The sequence below is a fragment of the Arvicola amphibius genome, chromosome 10 (assembly GCF_903992535.2).
Source record: "Arvicola amphibius chromosome 10, mArvAmp1.2, whole genome shotgun sequence".
Taxonomy (NCBI): Eukaryota; Metazoa; Chordata; class Mammalia; order Rodentia; family Cricetidae; genus Arvicola; species Arvicola amphibius.
The window spans coordinates 46,653,946-46,671,542 of NC_052056.1; the positions used below are offsets into that span (position 1 = coordinate 46,653,946).

Sequence of the window (17,597 nt, forward strand, 5' to 3'; positions counted from 1 at the left end):
TGTTTAAATACCAGTCTTATGGGAGTCTTTTCTAAACAGTAAACTGAGGACCATTTAGCTAGCTTTCTTTTACATGCTAGACCCATCTTCCCAGAGAATGGTGCTAACCCAGTAGGCTGAACCTTCTTACATCAATTAACAATCAAGATAATACCACACAGACAAGCCCATAGGCCAAAGTGATATAGTCAGTTCCTCAATTGGCCCCCCCCCCCCCATGACTTAGGCTGTATCAAGCTGACAACTCAATGTAGCAAGGACATAATTCTTGTAACAAAGTTGAAGGTATGCAACACAGTATTGTTAATATTGTCAACTGCTATAGGTATTGTAGTGTTACTCAACTTGCAAAAGCAAAGTGCATCATCTTTAGTCATAAGCACCCCCTGGTTTCCACCTCTAGGCTCTGGCTAACATCTTCCTGTAACCATTGTAAGGTAATAGTTCCTCCTAAGCTACGTAGCACAGCTCTGTCGAACATCTTCCTATCAACCTTATGATGTAATAGTTCCTCCTAAGCAGTAGAGCACAGCACAGTATGTGATTAAGAGTGGGTAAGCATGTGTAAACATTAGTATTACATTGTAAAGTTTAGGCTCTCCCTTCTGGTCAGGTGCTCCAGTCTTGTCACTGAGATTGACATCATTTGTTTTTTCTCTTTCAGTCTTTTCTGTGTAGGCGGGGCAAATCTACTGCCCATCTTCATCATCTCTGTGCAAGAGGAGGAGGGCTCCCAAGCACCAGGACCAGTCATGCTTTCCTCTCAAGCTTCCTAGACGACAGGTTAACTCAGAACAAAGAAACCATTAGCACTGAGCACTACAGAATCCCACAGAATAAAATACAAATGTGCTTCTATAACAGAGACCCTAAAATACCTGTATCAATCTAAGATGAAGCCTACTTGATCATGGTGGATGATCTTTTTGATGTGTTCTCAGATTCAGTTTGAGAGTATGTTATTGAATATTTTTACATCAATGTTCACAAGGCAAACTGGTCTGTAATTATCTTTCTTTTGTTGTGACTTTGTGTGGTTTGGGTATAAGGGTGACTTGGCCTCATAAAATTAATTCAACAATGTTCCTTCTGTTTCTATTTTGTGAAATAATTTTAGGAGTTTTGGTATTAGCTCTTCTTTGAAAGTCTGGTAGAGTTATGGGCTGTTTTTTAATGGAAGACTTTTTATGACTGCTTCTACATGTTGTGGGTTATAGGTCTATTTAAATTGTTTATCTGATCTTGACTTAACTTTAGTAGGTGGTATCTATCAAGGGAATTGTCCATTTATTTTACATTTTCTGATTTTGTGGAATATAGGCTTTTTGAAGTATGACCTAATAATTGTCTGGATTTGCTTTGGATTTGTGTTTTTATGTCCCCCTTTTATTTCTGATTTTGTTAATTAGGATATTTTCTCTGTGTCTTCTATTTAGTTTGAATAAGGGTTTGTGTATTTGTTGATTTTTCTCAGAGAAGCAACTCTTTGTTTCCTTAATTCTTTGTACTGTTCTCTTTGTTTCTATTTTATTGATTTCAGCTCTGAGGTTGATTATTTCCTGCCTCTTGGCTGTGTTTGCGTCTTTTTGTTCTAGGGATACTATTAAGTTGCTAGTATGAGATCTCACTAACTTTTTAATGTGGGCACTTAGTGCTGTCAACTTCCCTTTTTGCGCCACTTTCATTGTGCCCCGTGAGTGTGAATATGTTGTGCATTCATCTTCATTGAATTCTAGAAACTCTTTAATTTCTTATTTCTTCTGTGAAGCAGTGGTCATTCAGTAAAGAGGTGTTCAGAATCCATAAATTTGCAGGCTTTCTGTTGTTTCTGTTGTTGAAATTCAACTTTAATCATGGTGGTCTGACAGGATACCCGGGTTATTTCAATTTTCTTGTATCTGTTGAGACTTAGTTTGTGAACAAGTTTCTGACCAATTTTTGGAGAAAGTTCTCTGAGGTACTGAGAAGCAGGTATATTCTTTTGTGCTTGTGATATTTTGTAGATATCTGTTAGGTCCATTTGATTCATAATGTCTGTTAGTTTCATTATTTCTCTGTTTAGTTTTCATCTGGACGTCCTGTCCATTGATGTGTGTAGGATGATGAAGTTTCCCACAATTAATGTGTGGGGTTCTAAGTGTGATTTAAGCTTTAGTAATGTTTCTTTTACAAATGTGGGTGCCCTTACTTTTGGGGCATAGATGTAGAGAATTAAAACATCATCTTGGTGGATTTTTCCTTTGATGAGTATGAAGTATCCTTCCCCATCTCCTTTGATTAATTTTGGTTGGAAATATCTTTTGTTAGATATTAGAATGGCTACATCAGTTTACTTCTAGTGTCCATTTGCTTGGAAAATCTTTTTCCAACTCTTTATTCTGGGGTAAAGTCTATCTTTGATGATGAGGTGTGTTTCTTGTGTGCAGCAGAAGAATGGATCCTGTTTTCACATCCATTCTGTTAGCCTGTGTCTTTTTTTGGTAAAATTGAGCCCATTGATATTGAGAGATATTAATAACCAATTATTGTTAAGTTCTGTTATTTTGGTAATGGTGGTAATAGAATGTGTGTGTGTACATATGAGTGAGTGCATGCACGTATGTGTGTGCTTCCCTTCTTTTGGTTTTGCTGGTGTGAGATTATTTATTTCCTGTGTTTCTGTTGGGTGGAGTTAGCCTCCTTGGGATGGAGTTTTCTCTTTAGTACCTTCTGTAGTGCTGGATATGTGGATAGATAGTGCTTAAATTTGACTTTGATATAGAGTATTGTGTTTTTACCATCTATGGTGATTGAAAGTTTTGCTGGAATAGTAGTCTAAGCTGGCATCTGTGGTCTCTTAGAGTCTGTAAGACATCTGTCCATGTCCTTCTGGGTTTGAAAAGTCAGGTGTAATTTTAGTAGGTCTACCTTTCTATGTTCTTCCCATTGTTTGTTTGTGTTCTCCTGGTTTGTTTTATGGGATGCATTCATTTCCTCTTTAAGAACCTCTATCATAAAGTTGGTTTTAAGGTTGTTTTCTTGTGCTCCAGCTGTGTTGGAATATTCAGAGGTTGCTGCAGTAGGATAGCTGGGCTCTGGTGGTGGTATAATGCTCTGTTGTTGATTGTCTTCTTCCGTTGGCATCTAGACATCTGGACTTGGGGTAATTATAGGTTTAGGTGCTGATTTCTGCATGTATCTTTGTTGGATGGATACTTTTCTCCTTGTTTTCTCTTTCCTTATAAGTCTGAGTGGCCTGTGTTTCTGGTGACCCGTGAGTCCTTGGGTCCAATAGGGTATCTACACTAAGGTTTTGGGTACCAGTATTTCCTCTGGGGTTCTGAGGTTCTGGGAGTTGGTGTGGCCCCTGGGATTCTGGATACTGGCATGACTTCTGGGGCTCTGGGCACCAGTGTGTAGAGCAGTGGGCTTCTGCTGGAATTGTGGACAGGGATACAGAGATGAGGGGAATGCTGTTGGGTAAGGTGGGCAGCCTCTGAGGAGGGAAGGTCTTACCTTGGGCTCTAGATACCAGCATAGCCTCCAGTAGAGTTGTAGGCTTCTTCCAGGGTTGTGGGCCTGGATATGGAAGTGAGGTAAAGGGTGCTGTTGGGAAAACTGGGTGGACTCTGAGGCAGCTTTGAATGCCGAGGATGGGTGGGTCTTACCTGGGACTCTAGGTACCTGACATGGCCTCCAGAAGAGCAGTAGATTTCTGAACTATGTCTGGAATTTTTATGTGAGTTCTGGGGGTAGAACACAAGTTCTCATATTTGTCAGGTAGGCACTTTACTTAGAATGTTATTTCCCCAGCCATCAATTGCATTTCTATGGTAATTATTTTAAAAATCAGAATAAGCCATTTCATACACGCAAAAAGATTCTTAACAGCCAGCATGTATCAAATGTCATACTTAAATATTATGTTTAAATTCAGAGATCCCACATTAGTATTATTTGTGAGAGATGACCATGTGCATACAGAACAACCAGAACCAGTCAAAAGACTGCATCTTCTCTTAATTAGGGTTTCTATTGCTGTGATGAAATGCCATAACCAAAAGTAAGTTGGAGAAGAAAACGTTTATTTGGCTTTTTCTTCCATATCACCATTCATCATCAAAGGACAGGAGCTCAGGCAGGATCAGAACTGGAAGCAGCAGCTGATGCAGAGAGCATGACTTGCTATTGCTTACTGGCTTGCTCTTTACAGTCTGCTCAGCCTGCTTTCTTATTGAACCCAGGACCAACTTTCCAGAGGTCAGCCCACCCACATAAATTACAAATAAAAAAATAACTTACAGGCCTGCTTATACTCCAATCTTTTGAGGCATATTTCTCAAATTAGGCTTCCTCTTCTGCAGTGACTCTATCTTGTGTCAAGTTGTCATAAAACTAACCAGCATAAATGACTCTTTGTCAATTACACTCGTAAATACATCGCTATTACACCATAACCTTCCTTTCTTATTCAAACCCAAGATCTTCTCTTTAAAAACAATAATCACTTCAAGTCCCACCGTCTTTACAAATTCAAACACTTTAAAATTCAGTCTCTTTAAGAAAATCCAAAGTCTCTTAAAACCAAAAGTTTCTTCAAATGTCATTTCTCAATTGTATTATATTATTGTAAAATTAAAAAAATACTTTCTTATTTCAAGAGGGATGAACCAGGGTAGGTAGAGTCACAATACAAAGCAAAACCAAACTACAACAGTCTAAATATCTCAACATCCAAAGTCTACAGTTTACTCATAATCTTTAGCTCCTCTAAAGGCCTTGCTTCACTTCTCCGGCTCTGCCTTCTGCAGCTCACACAGCTTGTCTTCTGGGCTCCCATCGGCTCCACTCCTCTGCTGCTGCTGTTCTTGGAGGTCTTCTCATGGTTATTGTATCTCCAAAATTCTGGGTTCTTTTGCTGAAATTGGGCTCCACTTTCACCAATAGCCTCTCCGAGGCTCTCTTTGGAGTGACAAGCCTCAACTTATCTCCATGACCCCTTAAATTCTCTGCCATTAAAGTCCTCTCGTGGCCTCTCATAGTGCCAAGACTCAGCTGTTCTCCAGTCTCTTCATTCATTTAAACCCAGTATCACTTGAGTGATTCTTACACAATTAAGTTCTCTCTCAGAGAGAGAGAGAGAGAGAGAGAGAGAGAGAGACAGAGACAGAGACAGAGAAAGAGACAGAGACAGAGAGACAGAGAGAGAAAAGAAAAAACTATTCTTTTCCACAATCCAAGTTCCCACTCCCTCCCCGCCCCCCACTCCCTCCATATACCCTCCCACCCCACCCCCATCCAATCATCGGAGAGGGCAAGGCACACTTCCCTGTGGAAGGTCCAAGGCCCACTTCACTTTATCCAAGCTAAGCAATGCATCCATTCAAAGAGAATAGGTTCCCCAAAAGCCAGTACAAACAGTAGGCATAAATCCTGGTACCATTGCCAGTGGCCCCTCAGTCTGCCCCAGCCATGCAACTGTCAGCTGAGAGAAATGAAAAACTGGTGAGAATGTCAGAGTGACCTAATTGCTTTCTGCCTGAACCACACTGTTTAGGCTAGGCTGTTTTGAAAAACACTTCATATGAGACAAGGGCCATTGCTAGAGCCGATAACAACTGGGAGAGCATTGCCTCAAGGATAGCCAAGAACTGGCCAGTTAAAAATATGTCCATAGTATGCTTCATCTACACACCCCAAGGAAAGGTAGGAACAGGCCAACTGAGATCATACTTATGTCCATACTTCATTTGCATAATAATATCATGCTTATTGAATTCCATGCACTTTTGTAGTCGTTTGCTGTCCTCAATCAGGTACAGGTATGCAAATTAGGTGAGAACTGGTGGTCCTGCAAGATTGTCTATAAAATGTCCTGCAATCTCTGGAAGGCAGCTCCTCCTACCCTCACTACGTTGAGAGTACTGGATGAGTTCCTTGTCTAGGCTAATACTGTGCTTTGGAATAAACCTTGTTTTTTTTCCATCTAAGTCCTGGATCCCTCGTGGTCTCTTTGGGGACAATAGTCTAGGCACAAGACAACCACACTCAGACAGACCAGTTTGGTCCCGTGTTTGATCCTTTTCAGTATGGCTGGGGTTGGTGTGCTCTTATTATCTCAGGTAAACTGTTTCAGTGGGTGTCCCCATCATGGTCTTGCTCAAATTCTCATTCAATACACTCTTCAACTGGACTTTGGGAGCTCAATCCAGTGCTCCAGTGTGGGTCTCTGCCTCTGTTTTCATCAGTTGCTGGATGAAGATTCTATGATGATATTTAAGACACTCTTCAGTCTGACTACTGGGCAAGTCAAGATTAGGCCTTCTCTCCTCTATTGCTGGGGTCATCCTTGTGGATTCCTGGGGATTTCTCTAGAGCCAGGTTTCTTCAAATCCTATAATGGCTCCCTCAATCAAGATATCGCTTTCACAATTAAATTTCTCAGTCCCAGTAAACCAGCATCGATTACCCCAGCAAAGCAAAGGTTTTACTGTAGTAAGTATCTTGTTAATCACAGCTGATTCTTCAGCCCCAGCTGACCAGAAACACAGAATCTTAATGCAAAATAACGAATATCCCCAATAAAGTCTTTAAAACTAACTCTAAAACTTCACAAGCCATGCCTCCATCTTTTGCATTGCCCTCAACATCCTCTGTTCTCTTACTGAACCAAACATTGAATGAACATGTAATGGCTTTTCTTACACAATGTTCTAAAATTTTTCCACAATCCTCCCCCAAACTACATGGTCAGGTCTGTCACAGAAATACCCTACAATGCTGGTATCAAACTTGCTTTAGAGTTTATGTCTCTTTAGTGAAATGTCATGACCTAAAGCAAGTTGGGGAAGAAAGTGTTGATTTGGCTTATAGTTTGATTACTGTTCATCATCAAAAGAAGTCAGGCAGCAACTCAAACAGAGCAGGAACCTGGAGGCAGAAGCTGATGTAGAGGTCATGGAGGGGTGCTGATTACTGGCTTGCTCTTTATGGAACTCTCAACTGTAGGGCCCACGGGTCTACCCCTCCTCTCAGGGTTCATCTTGAGGACAGTTTCTGGCCAGACATCTTGTTGCAGGTTTCGGCTAAACATCCTGTTTGTTTCTGTGCTCCCTCTGCCCCTGGTGATTAGCTATAGGGCCATTGTTTACTCCATCTTGAACTTGCTAATTTTCCCCCTGCCTGGGAGAATTCCATTGTGCAGCAGCTAGGTAGATAAGGTTTTTCCTAAACTTGAATAAACGGCATTGGGCATTCTCTCCTAACAGATGACCCATGTCTCTTGTGTGTTCTTTTAATCTCCAGGCCCTTGCCCGGCTCATGAAGGGTACATTAGCACAAACTGTACCATAGAGAATAATACAAGCGTTACACTAAACCCTGCTTTCTTTAGAACCCAGGGCCACCATTTTAGGTGTGGCACCACCCACAATGGACTGGGCCCTCCTCCATCAATCACTAATAAAGAAAGAACCTACAGGCCTGCCTATAGCCTGATCTTATCGAGGCACTTTCTCAGTTGAGGTTCCCTCCTCTCCAGGGACTCCAGTTTGTGTCAAGTAGATATAAACCTTGCCAGCATTCCAAACACAATGTTGCTTATACTCCCAAGGAATTTTCCTTTATTTCAAGTACAAATAAGGATTCCATTCATGACAGTGAACAAATAAAATGAACCAAGGTATTAGGTCAGCGAAAATTACAAAATTCATACACAGAGAACAACGTGAGTTTTCCTAAAAAGGAGGGACTTGATAAACATATAACAAAGATGAGGTGAGAAAAATATGAGAAAAATAACACTAAAAGGTCACCTGCCTTCCCAAAGCTTGTCACAGTGAAAAAAATCACCAAATATCAGACAGAGAAGTCAAAGAAGATACACACACTGAAAAGATACTCTGTTTTCATAGACTGGGGGAGTTCAAACAGTCAAAAAGTCTATAGAACTCAACGTGATCCAAAGAGTCCATACAACTTCTATATATAACTAGTAAAGGAACCGTAAAGACACTGGACCTCCTGACTTCAACATATACCATGAAACTGGAGATAATCAAAGCAGCATGGTATTTATTTGCAAAACACAGACACATAGATAAACAGAACAGAATAAAGACTTCAATAAGCCCACACCTTTACTTTTATTGAAAAATCATTTTTTCAATAAAAGTGCTAAGAGCATGCAAACATATTGGGAAAAGACAGCAAATAAATAAATAGTGTTAGGGAAATTGGATAACTCACATGCAAGGGGTTGAAAGTAGAGTGATCTCTCACACAAGTTGTAAAAATCAAATACAACTAGAAGGACAGCTCAAATGTAGGATCTGAAAACTTATATGTAAGTTTATACATTATACATTTATATGTGCACTATATAAATATTATATATTTCATATATGTTTGTGTATAATATAGGTTTTAAAATATAAATATCTATTAATATAGGATGACAAAACCACTAGAACAGATCTTAGGAAAAATATTCAGAAAAGTGGAAGCAGTAAGGACTAAGGACATTTCAGACAAGGTTCCAAAACCCCAGGCAACAAAACCAAAATGAACAACTGAGTTACATGATAGTAAAACACTTCTGGTCAACAAGGAAAACAGTCATCAGTAGCCAGAAAGGGACTGTCTTCTGAAAAGAAGGAAATATTTCTAAACTCCACTTCTGAAAAGGATTTGATGTTTGAAAACATATAAGGAACTTAGGAACACCCCCTTCCCCCCAAAAAACTACTTGGTTTTATGGGCAATAAACCTAAATAGACATCTCTCAAAAAAGACATGCAGAATGCCTAGTGGGCACGTGAAAAATTCTTAACATCACTAATCATCAGGAAAATACCAATCAAGCCACCAGAAGATAACAGCTTACTCCACAAGAGTAAGCGACTAGTAAATAAAATAGGTACTGTTAAAAACACCAAAGAAACGTGGTGTGTGCAGATGGAGAAGGCAGCCCCTGCATAGTGGAGGTGAAGTGGAAATTAGAATGACCATTTTGGAAAACGGCATGAAAACTTCTCAAAAAGTTGAAAACAAAGGTGCTATATGATAAATCTATACTATTTCAGGATATACATTCAAAGGGAAAAGAAATCAATGTTGAAAATGTTGAAGAGATGTCTGGGCACTACTTATCACAGACGAGAGATGAAGCAACTGCCTGTGTGGAAATGATGGAACGGAGTAAGAAGTGTGATGCACACACCTGTGTGAACTGTATTTGGCCATAAAAGGAAATGCTGTCCTTTGAAGCAATATGGATGGAACTTGGGGTTCATCCATGTTTAAGTAAAAAAAAAAATCCAGAGACAGAGAGACAAGTATAACATGATCAAATATACATGGTACTCCAAAAATATCTATAATTATTACGTATCACTTTAAACCTAATCTTAATGTCAAAATGTAAAAGCATTAACAAAAGCAAAACCTCACTTGAATTCACTGCTTGCAGAATAGAATTATACATTGAAGCAACTATTTTTCTCCAGAATGGTAATTGCTGCTGGGCACTGCATGACCAAATTTGTAAGGTTACTTTTTAAATTTAAGGAATACAGTGACAGAAAGAAATCACATGCTACAAATTATACCTTCGTCTGACAAGGTTGGCTCATTAAGTTTTCAGTCTCTGTTGATGGCCGTGTGGTCACCGGTGTTGATAACTGGTCATGCATCTGTGTTGATTGTTCCTGTGTGCTCTGTGACCTGGAGATACCATGATACTGTTAGAGAAATAAACCCAATACTGACCTAACACTCCCCCTCCTGGCAGCACATTGTCAGTGAAGGGTACCAATTAGACTTTGAGAGCAATACTTTATAATTTGTCTCCATAGAGATCATATCCTCTATATTCCAAAACTAATCATCTGCTGCACAAATCCAAGATCCATACATGTAGATACTTAATTAACATACTCCTTCAAGTATAAAATAGGCATTTAAAAATGACAACGTTTAAAACAGAATTCTTAATCCTCTCTCCAAAGCTTGCTTTCCCTCTATTCTTGTATATATTTGTAAAAGTTCTCTTTACTGCTAAAGCACTTACTTGGGGTAAGAGAATGTTTTCCTCTCACTTGTTCTCCATTCCTGTCCCTCAGGAAGCTTTCCCATCCTGAGTAGAAACTTAAACCCCCCCCCCCCCCCCATCTTTTCTACCTCTTCAGTCTGGACAGTTTCCATCTATCTTCTGACTACTGTAGCTGTCTCTTCAAAATGGTTTTTCATTCTTGTCTTCTAAGATCTACCTTCCACATCCCACAGAGAGGGAGCCTTTCGATTCTAGATCAGATTCGCATGCTCCCCTGGTTTATACATTTTCTTGGATTGAGGTGGTACAGAACAAAACCCCCCAGATGGTTGAATTCAAAGAATACATAACGACAGCCAAATAAACCACATGCTGCCACTTATGTTTATGGGTTCTACTGTCACCGCCTATATCTTATTTCCATTCATCTTTTCATCATGCACTGCTGTTCATGAGGAGAGCTGGACAAATGGATGGGCATTTTACTAGTTAATCCTATAAAATAAGATCTTCTCAAGTAACGTGACAAACTTTGATAACTTCCCATGGGAGGCCTCATTCTCTCTGAGGAATGGATGAGAGTGGGGTGGGGGGAGTGGAGGAAGTAGGAGGAGGGAAGGGAGAGAGAACTGGGATTGATATGTAAAATAAAAAAGATTGGTTTAAAATAAAATAAAATATAAAAGTAAGATCTCGCTTTGACCTTAGGCATCAGATAGACCTATTTCAGGCTTCTACATCTCTCCCACACCACCCACTGTCCTGGGCCTATGATCTGTTCTGTGAAAATTTGTTCTCAATAAAAAAATTTTCATTTTTCAAGATGGTTTCTCTGTGTAGCCCTGGCTGTCCTGAAACTCACTCTGTAGACCCTGCTGGCCTGGAACTCAGAGAACTGCCTGCCTCTGCCTGCCCAGAGAGGGGATTAAAAGAGTTAAAAGAATGTACCACCACTGCCCCAGAATCAATAAAGAATCTTAAAACTGGGCTGGAGAGATGGCTCAGCAGTTAAAAGCATTTGTTGCTTGTTCAGAAGATCCTGATTCAGTTCCCAGCACTCACATGGAGATTTCACAATTGCCTGCAACTGGAATTTTAACACCCTCTTCTGGTTTCCACAGGGACCAGAGGCACTCAGGTAAACACCTATATATATAGAAAGTAAAAATAAACAAATATTTTCTTAAAAAAACCAATCTTATACTCAACTCACCACAAACAGAAATTCTTGCCAACAGTCTACTTTTATGACTACTTGATGCCAGAAACTGCTGAGCCTATGGAAATGAGTTTTTCTTCAATATCCACTTCATGATGAACTTTTTCAGATTCCTTGTAACTTTTGAAAAGTTATCATATAGCTTACCTTTTATTTTCTAAATTAATATAGAGAATGGTCCCAAGGATGATACATGAAACTAAAAACAGAATAATGAATACAACTGCAGCTTTCTTCCAATTTGAAACATGATTCCTGGTCCCTGAAAAACACAAACCAGAACATATTGTTTCTCTGATTACAACGTACTGCCATCTTGGGGTCTTTAATTTGTAATGTTTTATGACTTACCATAGTTTAATTGACTTTCCAATTTATTCTATAAGATAATTTCCCATTACCATGGAAAGAAAAAGAAAATTCTAGGTAGTTTCCTCTTTCCTTGAATATAATTATGGATGTGTATGTCTTTATATGAGACACTATGACTTTGCCTTTGACTGCACAGATGTGGTTCTTTTATCTGCTATTCTTTTTCAATGAGTTACTACATAACCATTTTATGTGGGTGGAAGAGATTGAACATGAAGAATTTGATACTGGAATATGAACTCTTTTCTGATGGCAATTCAAAAAAAAGCAAAGTAACTTCACAAGAATTTCACCAGAATCAGGAATTCACACCCCTAATATTTATCATAGAACTAAGCAATGAAGAACCATCTTCTCAAGTGGTAAATTCTTGTAGACACCTGAATTTTAATAAATAATTAAAACTAACCATCATAACACATCCAATAGATTTTCAGAAGATACTTGTAGTATTTAATTCATATAACCAAATTGTTTGAATTGGGAAAATTGACAAGGAAAAGGAGCTGGCCAACTTCAGTTTCAAGCAAACATAACAAAAATACTTATCTCTAATATTTTTGAGACTCCTTAAAAGTAGCATTAATGACAGTGTCCTTTGCTTTACAGAAGCTTCTCAGTTTTAGGAGGTCTCATTTATTCAATGCTGCCCTTATTGTCTGTGCTACAGGGGTTATACATAGGAAGTGGTCTCGTGTGCCCATATGTTGTAGACTATTTCCCACTTTCTCTTCTATCAGGTTCAGTGTGTTCAGATTGATATTGAGGTCTTTACTCCATTTGGACTTGAGTTTTGTGCATGGTGATAGATATGGATCTATTTTCATTCTTGTACAGGTTGACAACCAGTTCTGCCAGCACCATTTGTTGAAGATGCTTTCTTTCTTCCATTGTATACTTTTAGTTCCTTTGTCAAAAATCAGGTGTTCATAGGTTTGCGGGTTAAGATCTGGGTCTTCTATTCGATTCCATTGGTTGACTTCTCTGTTTTTATGCCAGTACCAAGCTGTTTTCATTACTGTAGCTCTGTAATAGAGTTTGAAGTCAGGGATGGTAATGCCTCTAGAAGTTCCTTTATTGTATACGATTGTTTTGGTTTTTTGTTTTTCCAAATAAAGTTGATTATTGTTCTCTCAAGGTCTGTGAAGAATTTTGTTGGGATTTTAATGGGGATTGCATTGAACTTATAGATTGCCTTTGGTAGAATTGCCATTTTTAGTATGTTGATTCTACCCATCCAAGAGCATGGGAGGTCTTTCCATTTTCTGGTATCCTCTTCAATTCCTTTCTTCAATGCCTTAAAGTTCTTGTCAAATAGATCTTTCACTTCCTTGGTTAGAGTTACCTCAAGATACTTTATGCTATTTGTGGCTATCCTAAAAGGTGAAGTTTCTCTTATTTCCCTCTCTGCTTCTTTATCCTTTGTGTATAGGAGGGCTACTGATTTTTTTGAGTTGATATTGTAGCCTGCCACTCACTGAAGGTATTTATCAGCTGTAGGAGTTCTTTGGTAGAGGTTTGGGGGTCACTAATGTATACTATCATATCATCTGAAAATAACAAAAGTTTGACTTCTTCCTTTCCAATTTGAATCCTTTTGATCTCCTGATGTTATCTTATTGCTATTGCTAGAACTTTAAGATCTATGTTGAAGAGATATGGTGAGAATATAAACTGTTAAATGAAAAAGAGCAAGAATATTGACATAGCCTTCAGAAGGAGACTTAAAAAATATGTAATGTGAACAGAAGAATGAGCTCTGGAGGTGAAGGATGAAGACAGTAAAACAGAAGATGACTGAAGACTTTCAAGTTATTATTTTCAGATATACTTAAAGAGATATGACTTTCTCAACATAAGTATTGAGGAAATATTTTTGAAAAAATGAACACTTTTAGTCCCCCAACTGCCAAGCATGGATAGGGTAGGGGCTCAGCATTTCCCAGTCTGCAGTGCTTAAATATTTCCTGCTGATATATTCAGGGAAATTGGAAAACCTTGTCTTCAGTTGTATATACATCCACTGGTGATCACACAGTCTCCAGGGGGATATTACCACTGATGACCCTAGATAAACTAAGTGGAACACAAGGTAAGATCAAAAGTCATGAGCCTAGGAGAGTGAGTGTGGGGAGAAGGAATGTGGAGGTGATGTGATTGCAGTGGATGAGAGTTAAGAAATGGGAAGAGAACAGAAAGGAATCAGAATGTATCATGTGTGTATGTGCAATTACCAAAAATATAACTTAATTAATAAAAATTGCTGTGAGACAATGGTTTGTACCCTGTCAATTGTATTTTAATAAAATGCTGATTGGTCAGTAGCCAGGCAGGAAGTATAGGCAGGATAATCAGGCAGGAAGTAGAGACAGGGAGACAAGAACAGGAGAATTCTGGGAAGAGAAAATATTGGTCCACAGTCATGATCCAGCCACAGAAGAAGTAAGATATGAGTCCTTCTCTGAATAAGGTACCAAGCCATATGGCTAGCATAGACAAGAAAATGGGCTAATATAAGTTATAAGAGTTAATAAGAAACCTGAGCTAATTGCCCAATCAGTTTATAACTAATGTAGACCTCTGTGTGATTTCTTTGGGACTTAACAATTGTGGGAACTGGACAGGACAGAAATTCCAACAACAAATAGTGCCCATAATGAGGCACGAACCCATGACCCTGTGATTAAGAGGCTCATGCTCTACTGACTGAGCTAGCTGGGCAGCCAGGACAAACAGGCAGCCCTCTCCTTGCAACAAAAAATGAACAATTTTCATTTTAAATTGAAAAAAAGAAACTTTCAATTAAAAACATTGCTTCTCAAAAGAAGGAAAAATTCCATAAGAGAACTTGAAGAAAATATTTATACAATTTCCCAGGTAATATGAATAGAAAAGAGAGTCATGTCTATTAAAATGAAGTAGAAAGCTTCCCCAGATGGTTGGATGAAATTTTGATGAAAGTTTTCTAAAACAAATCAACTAAACTAACAGGAGAAAATTCTCCATGAAACAAGAAAAAAATTAAGGAAAGTTGCATCTTTCTCACTACCCCTTTAAATTTATCAAAACCAAATGTCAATCATTATATTGGAACAAAATAGACCAGGTCTCCTTACCAAATTATATCATTACAGGTTTTCATTTCATTCTCATTGCAGGAATCCTATGGAAGCTGTCAAAATACAGGAATAGGAACAAGATTTAAAGCTAGAGGCTTATTGCACACTATGCCACCAAGTGAGGGCTTGGAAAACTAACCAGCTTGTACCTGATGGACAATAGGGAGTTAAAAATACAAAACTTCCTTGTTCTTTTGATTTTCAACAAACTGCTTCCCCTGTTGATGTAAGGTTTGAAGAAAGATTATATTGCTTGATTTTATTTTAAAATTCATGAAGTGTTATTGTACTTAAACACTTATAGTATAACTAATATTAGTTGTGTGGCCTATTTAATCTTCTAAGCCTTATTCTCCATTGGAGAATAATTTGAATCCCTTTTAGGCTCTGGTAGCAAACCTCTGTATTTTCTGTGTTGGTGTGATAGGAATGGCCCCTCCATAGACTCATGTATTTGAATGATTGGCCCAAAAGGAGTGGCACTATTAGGAGGTGTGACATTGTTGGAGGAAGCGTGTTATTGTAGAGGTAGTCTTTGAGATCTCATGTTCAAACCAAGGTTTGTGTGGCAGTCTCTTTTTCCTGCCTCTGAATCAAGTGGTAGAACTTCTTCTCCAGTACCATGTTTGCCTTCATGCCGCTATGTCCTACCATAACCAGAATGGATTAAACCTCTGAAACTGTACAATAACCCCAATTAAATGTTTTTCTTTATAAGAGTTGCCATGGTCATGATGTCTCTTCACAGAAATAGAAATCCTAACTAAGACAGAAGTTGGTACCAGGACTGGGGTGATGCTTTGGTAGGCCTGATCATGCTTTTGTTTATAGAAATAGAGATTTGGGGATTTTGTGTGGTGATATTTTGTTTGTGCTCTAACAAATAAAGCTTGCTTGAAGATCAGAGGGTGGAATTAGCCACTAGTTAGCCATAGAGGTCTGGAGGTCTGTATAGAGAGACAGGAAGTGATATGACTGGGCAGAGAGAGGAATATAAGATGGAAGGAGACAGGAACTCAGCCTTTTTCAGCTGAGGAGTTAGCAAGAGTTGGCTGTGGCTTGCTCCTTTCTCTCTCAGATCTTTTAGCATCTATCCCAATATCTGGCTCCAGATTTTTATTAGTAAGACCAACTAGAAGTCATGCAGCAACTTTGGATTAGGAAAGAAATGGAATGCTTTAGTGGTGTTTAGTGAGCCATACTAGTAGGAACATGGAAGCCCGAGGGGCTGGGAATGGTTTGAACTGTGGGGGCCTGGCTCATGAGATTTCAGAGGAGAAGAAATTTAGTATGTGACCTAGAGACTGTTCTTGTCATGTTTTGGTTAAGAATGTGGCTACTTTTTGCCTTGTCCAAAAAGTCTGCCTGAGGTTAAAGAGTTTGGAACTTATTGCATTGGTAAAAGGAATCTCAAAAGAGCCTAATATAGACTCTGTCATGTAGTTACTAGTGTTTACTCTTGAAAAGATTTATAATGAAAAGGAGCAGGCCAAGCAAGTAAATATACAAAATGTGCAGATTCAGGAGGAAAGGGGCACTAGGAAGTCGAATGAAGCTAAATCCTATGTTAGGATTTATTTAAAGGAGATAAACAGATTAAAGAAGAGCCAGATGTTAAATAGAATAAAGGGTGTTGTGATCTCAGGACAGGATCCCACCCAGCTGAGCTTTCAACTTATGTACAGGAATTAAAGAAAGGCTTAGAGCCAGGTGTGATAGTGCATGCTTTTAATCCCAGAACTCAGAAAGCAGACAATAATGAATTTCTAAATTCAAGACCAGCCTGGTCTATAAAACAAGTCCAAGGATAACCAAGTTTAGGTAATAAAGGATACCATTACAAACAGAAAACTAATGATGGTGTAATCAAATGAGGCAGCCATGTTCCATCCTTAGCAAGCAGCAGAAGTTGGCAACTTCAGCCACTTGGTCCTGGTTTTAGATTCAAGGATAGAAGATAGGGGTTACAGAATCTCCATCCTTGACTAAGAAAAGCCAATGAGACCAGGTGTGTGTCAGTGATGTCTCTGAATGGAGACCCAGAGAAGTCTTTGCACAAAGTTGTAAAGATGAAGCCTAAATGGCCTTGAATACCCCAGGATGTTGCAGATGCCAGAGTCATGGGATACCTGCCAAGGAGAGCTGCAAACAGGGAGTGAAACCTGCCCAAGAGGAAGTAGTGTGCGTATACTTGTGGTTAGCATAGCTGAAAGAAGTTGGAAATCTGAAGAGCATTTTGACAGCAGACATAGAGATGCAGAGCTTGGAGTTTGCCCAGCTGGTTATTGGTTTTGCTTTGGTCCTTACTATGTCCTCTTTCCTCTTTTTTGGAATGGTAATGTGTATCCTGTGTCATTATATGTTGGAATTATGTTATCTGCTTTCTTATTTTTATTTTAAAGGGGATTACAGTTAAGAGAAGAGTCTGAGAAGAGACTTTGAAATTTGGACTTTTAAACATGTCTGAGACTGTTATAGACTCTGGAGATTTTTAAAGTTGGACCAAATGTATTTCTTTATTATGTTATGGCTACAAGCCTATAGAGGCAAGGAGATAAAATGCAGAGTTTTGAATAAAAATGGTGCCCACAGACTCATGTGTTTAGACAAATGGTTGGCTCATAGGTGGTGGCACTATTAGGAGGTATGGCCTTGTTGGAGTATGTGTGGCCTTATTGGAGGAAGTGTGTCACTGTAGAGGTGGGCTTTGAAATCTCATGCTCAAGGCAAGCTTAGTGTCACAGTCTCCTTTTCTGCCTGCAGATCAAGATGTAGAACTCTCAGCTACCTCTCCAGCACCATGTTTGCCTGCATGCTACCCCACCATGTCTTGCCATGACAATAATGGACTAAATCT

At 39.0% G+C, this 17,597-nt stretch overlaps 1 protein-coding gene across 1 annotated transcript in view; it reads right to left on the minus strand.

Annotated features, from left to right (window-relative positions):
• Positions 1-3,503: 3,503 nt before the first annotated feature.
• LOC119824246 (OX-2 membrane glycoprotein-like) overlaps positions 3,504-17,597 on the minus strand; it is a 33,170-nt gene continuing 19,076 nt past the window's right edge. Inside the window, exons 4-6 of the mRNA XM_042055816.1 lie at positions 11,397-11,511; positions 9,588-9,702; positions 3,504-3,725 (exon numbers count right to left, since the gene is read on the minus strand). Coding sequence (XP_041911750.1) covers positions 3,504-3,725; positions 9,588-9,702; positions 11,397-11,511 — 452 coding nt within the window. The remainder of the gene's footprint in view (positions 3,726-9,587; positions 9,703-11,396; positions 11,512-17,597) is intronic.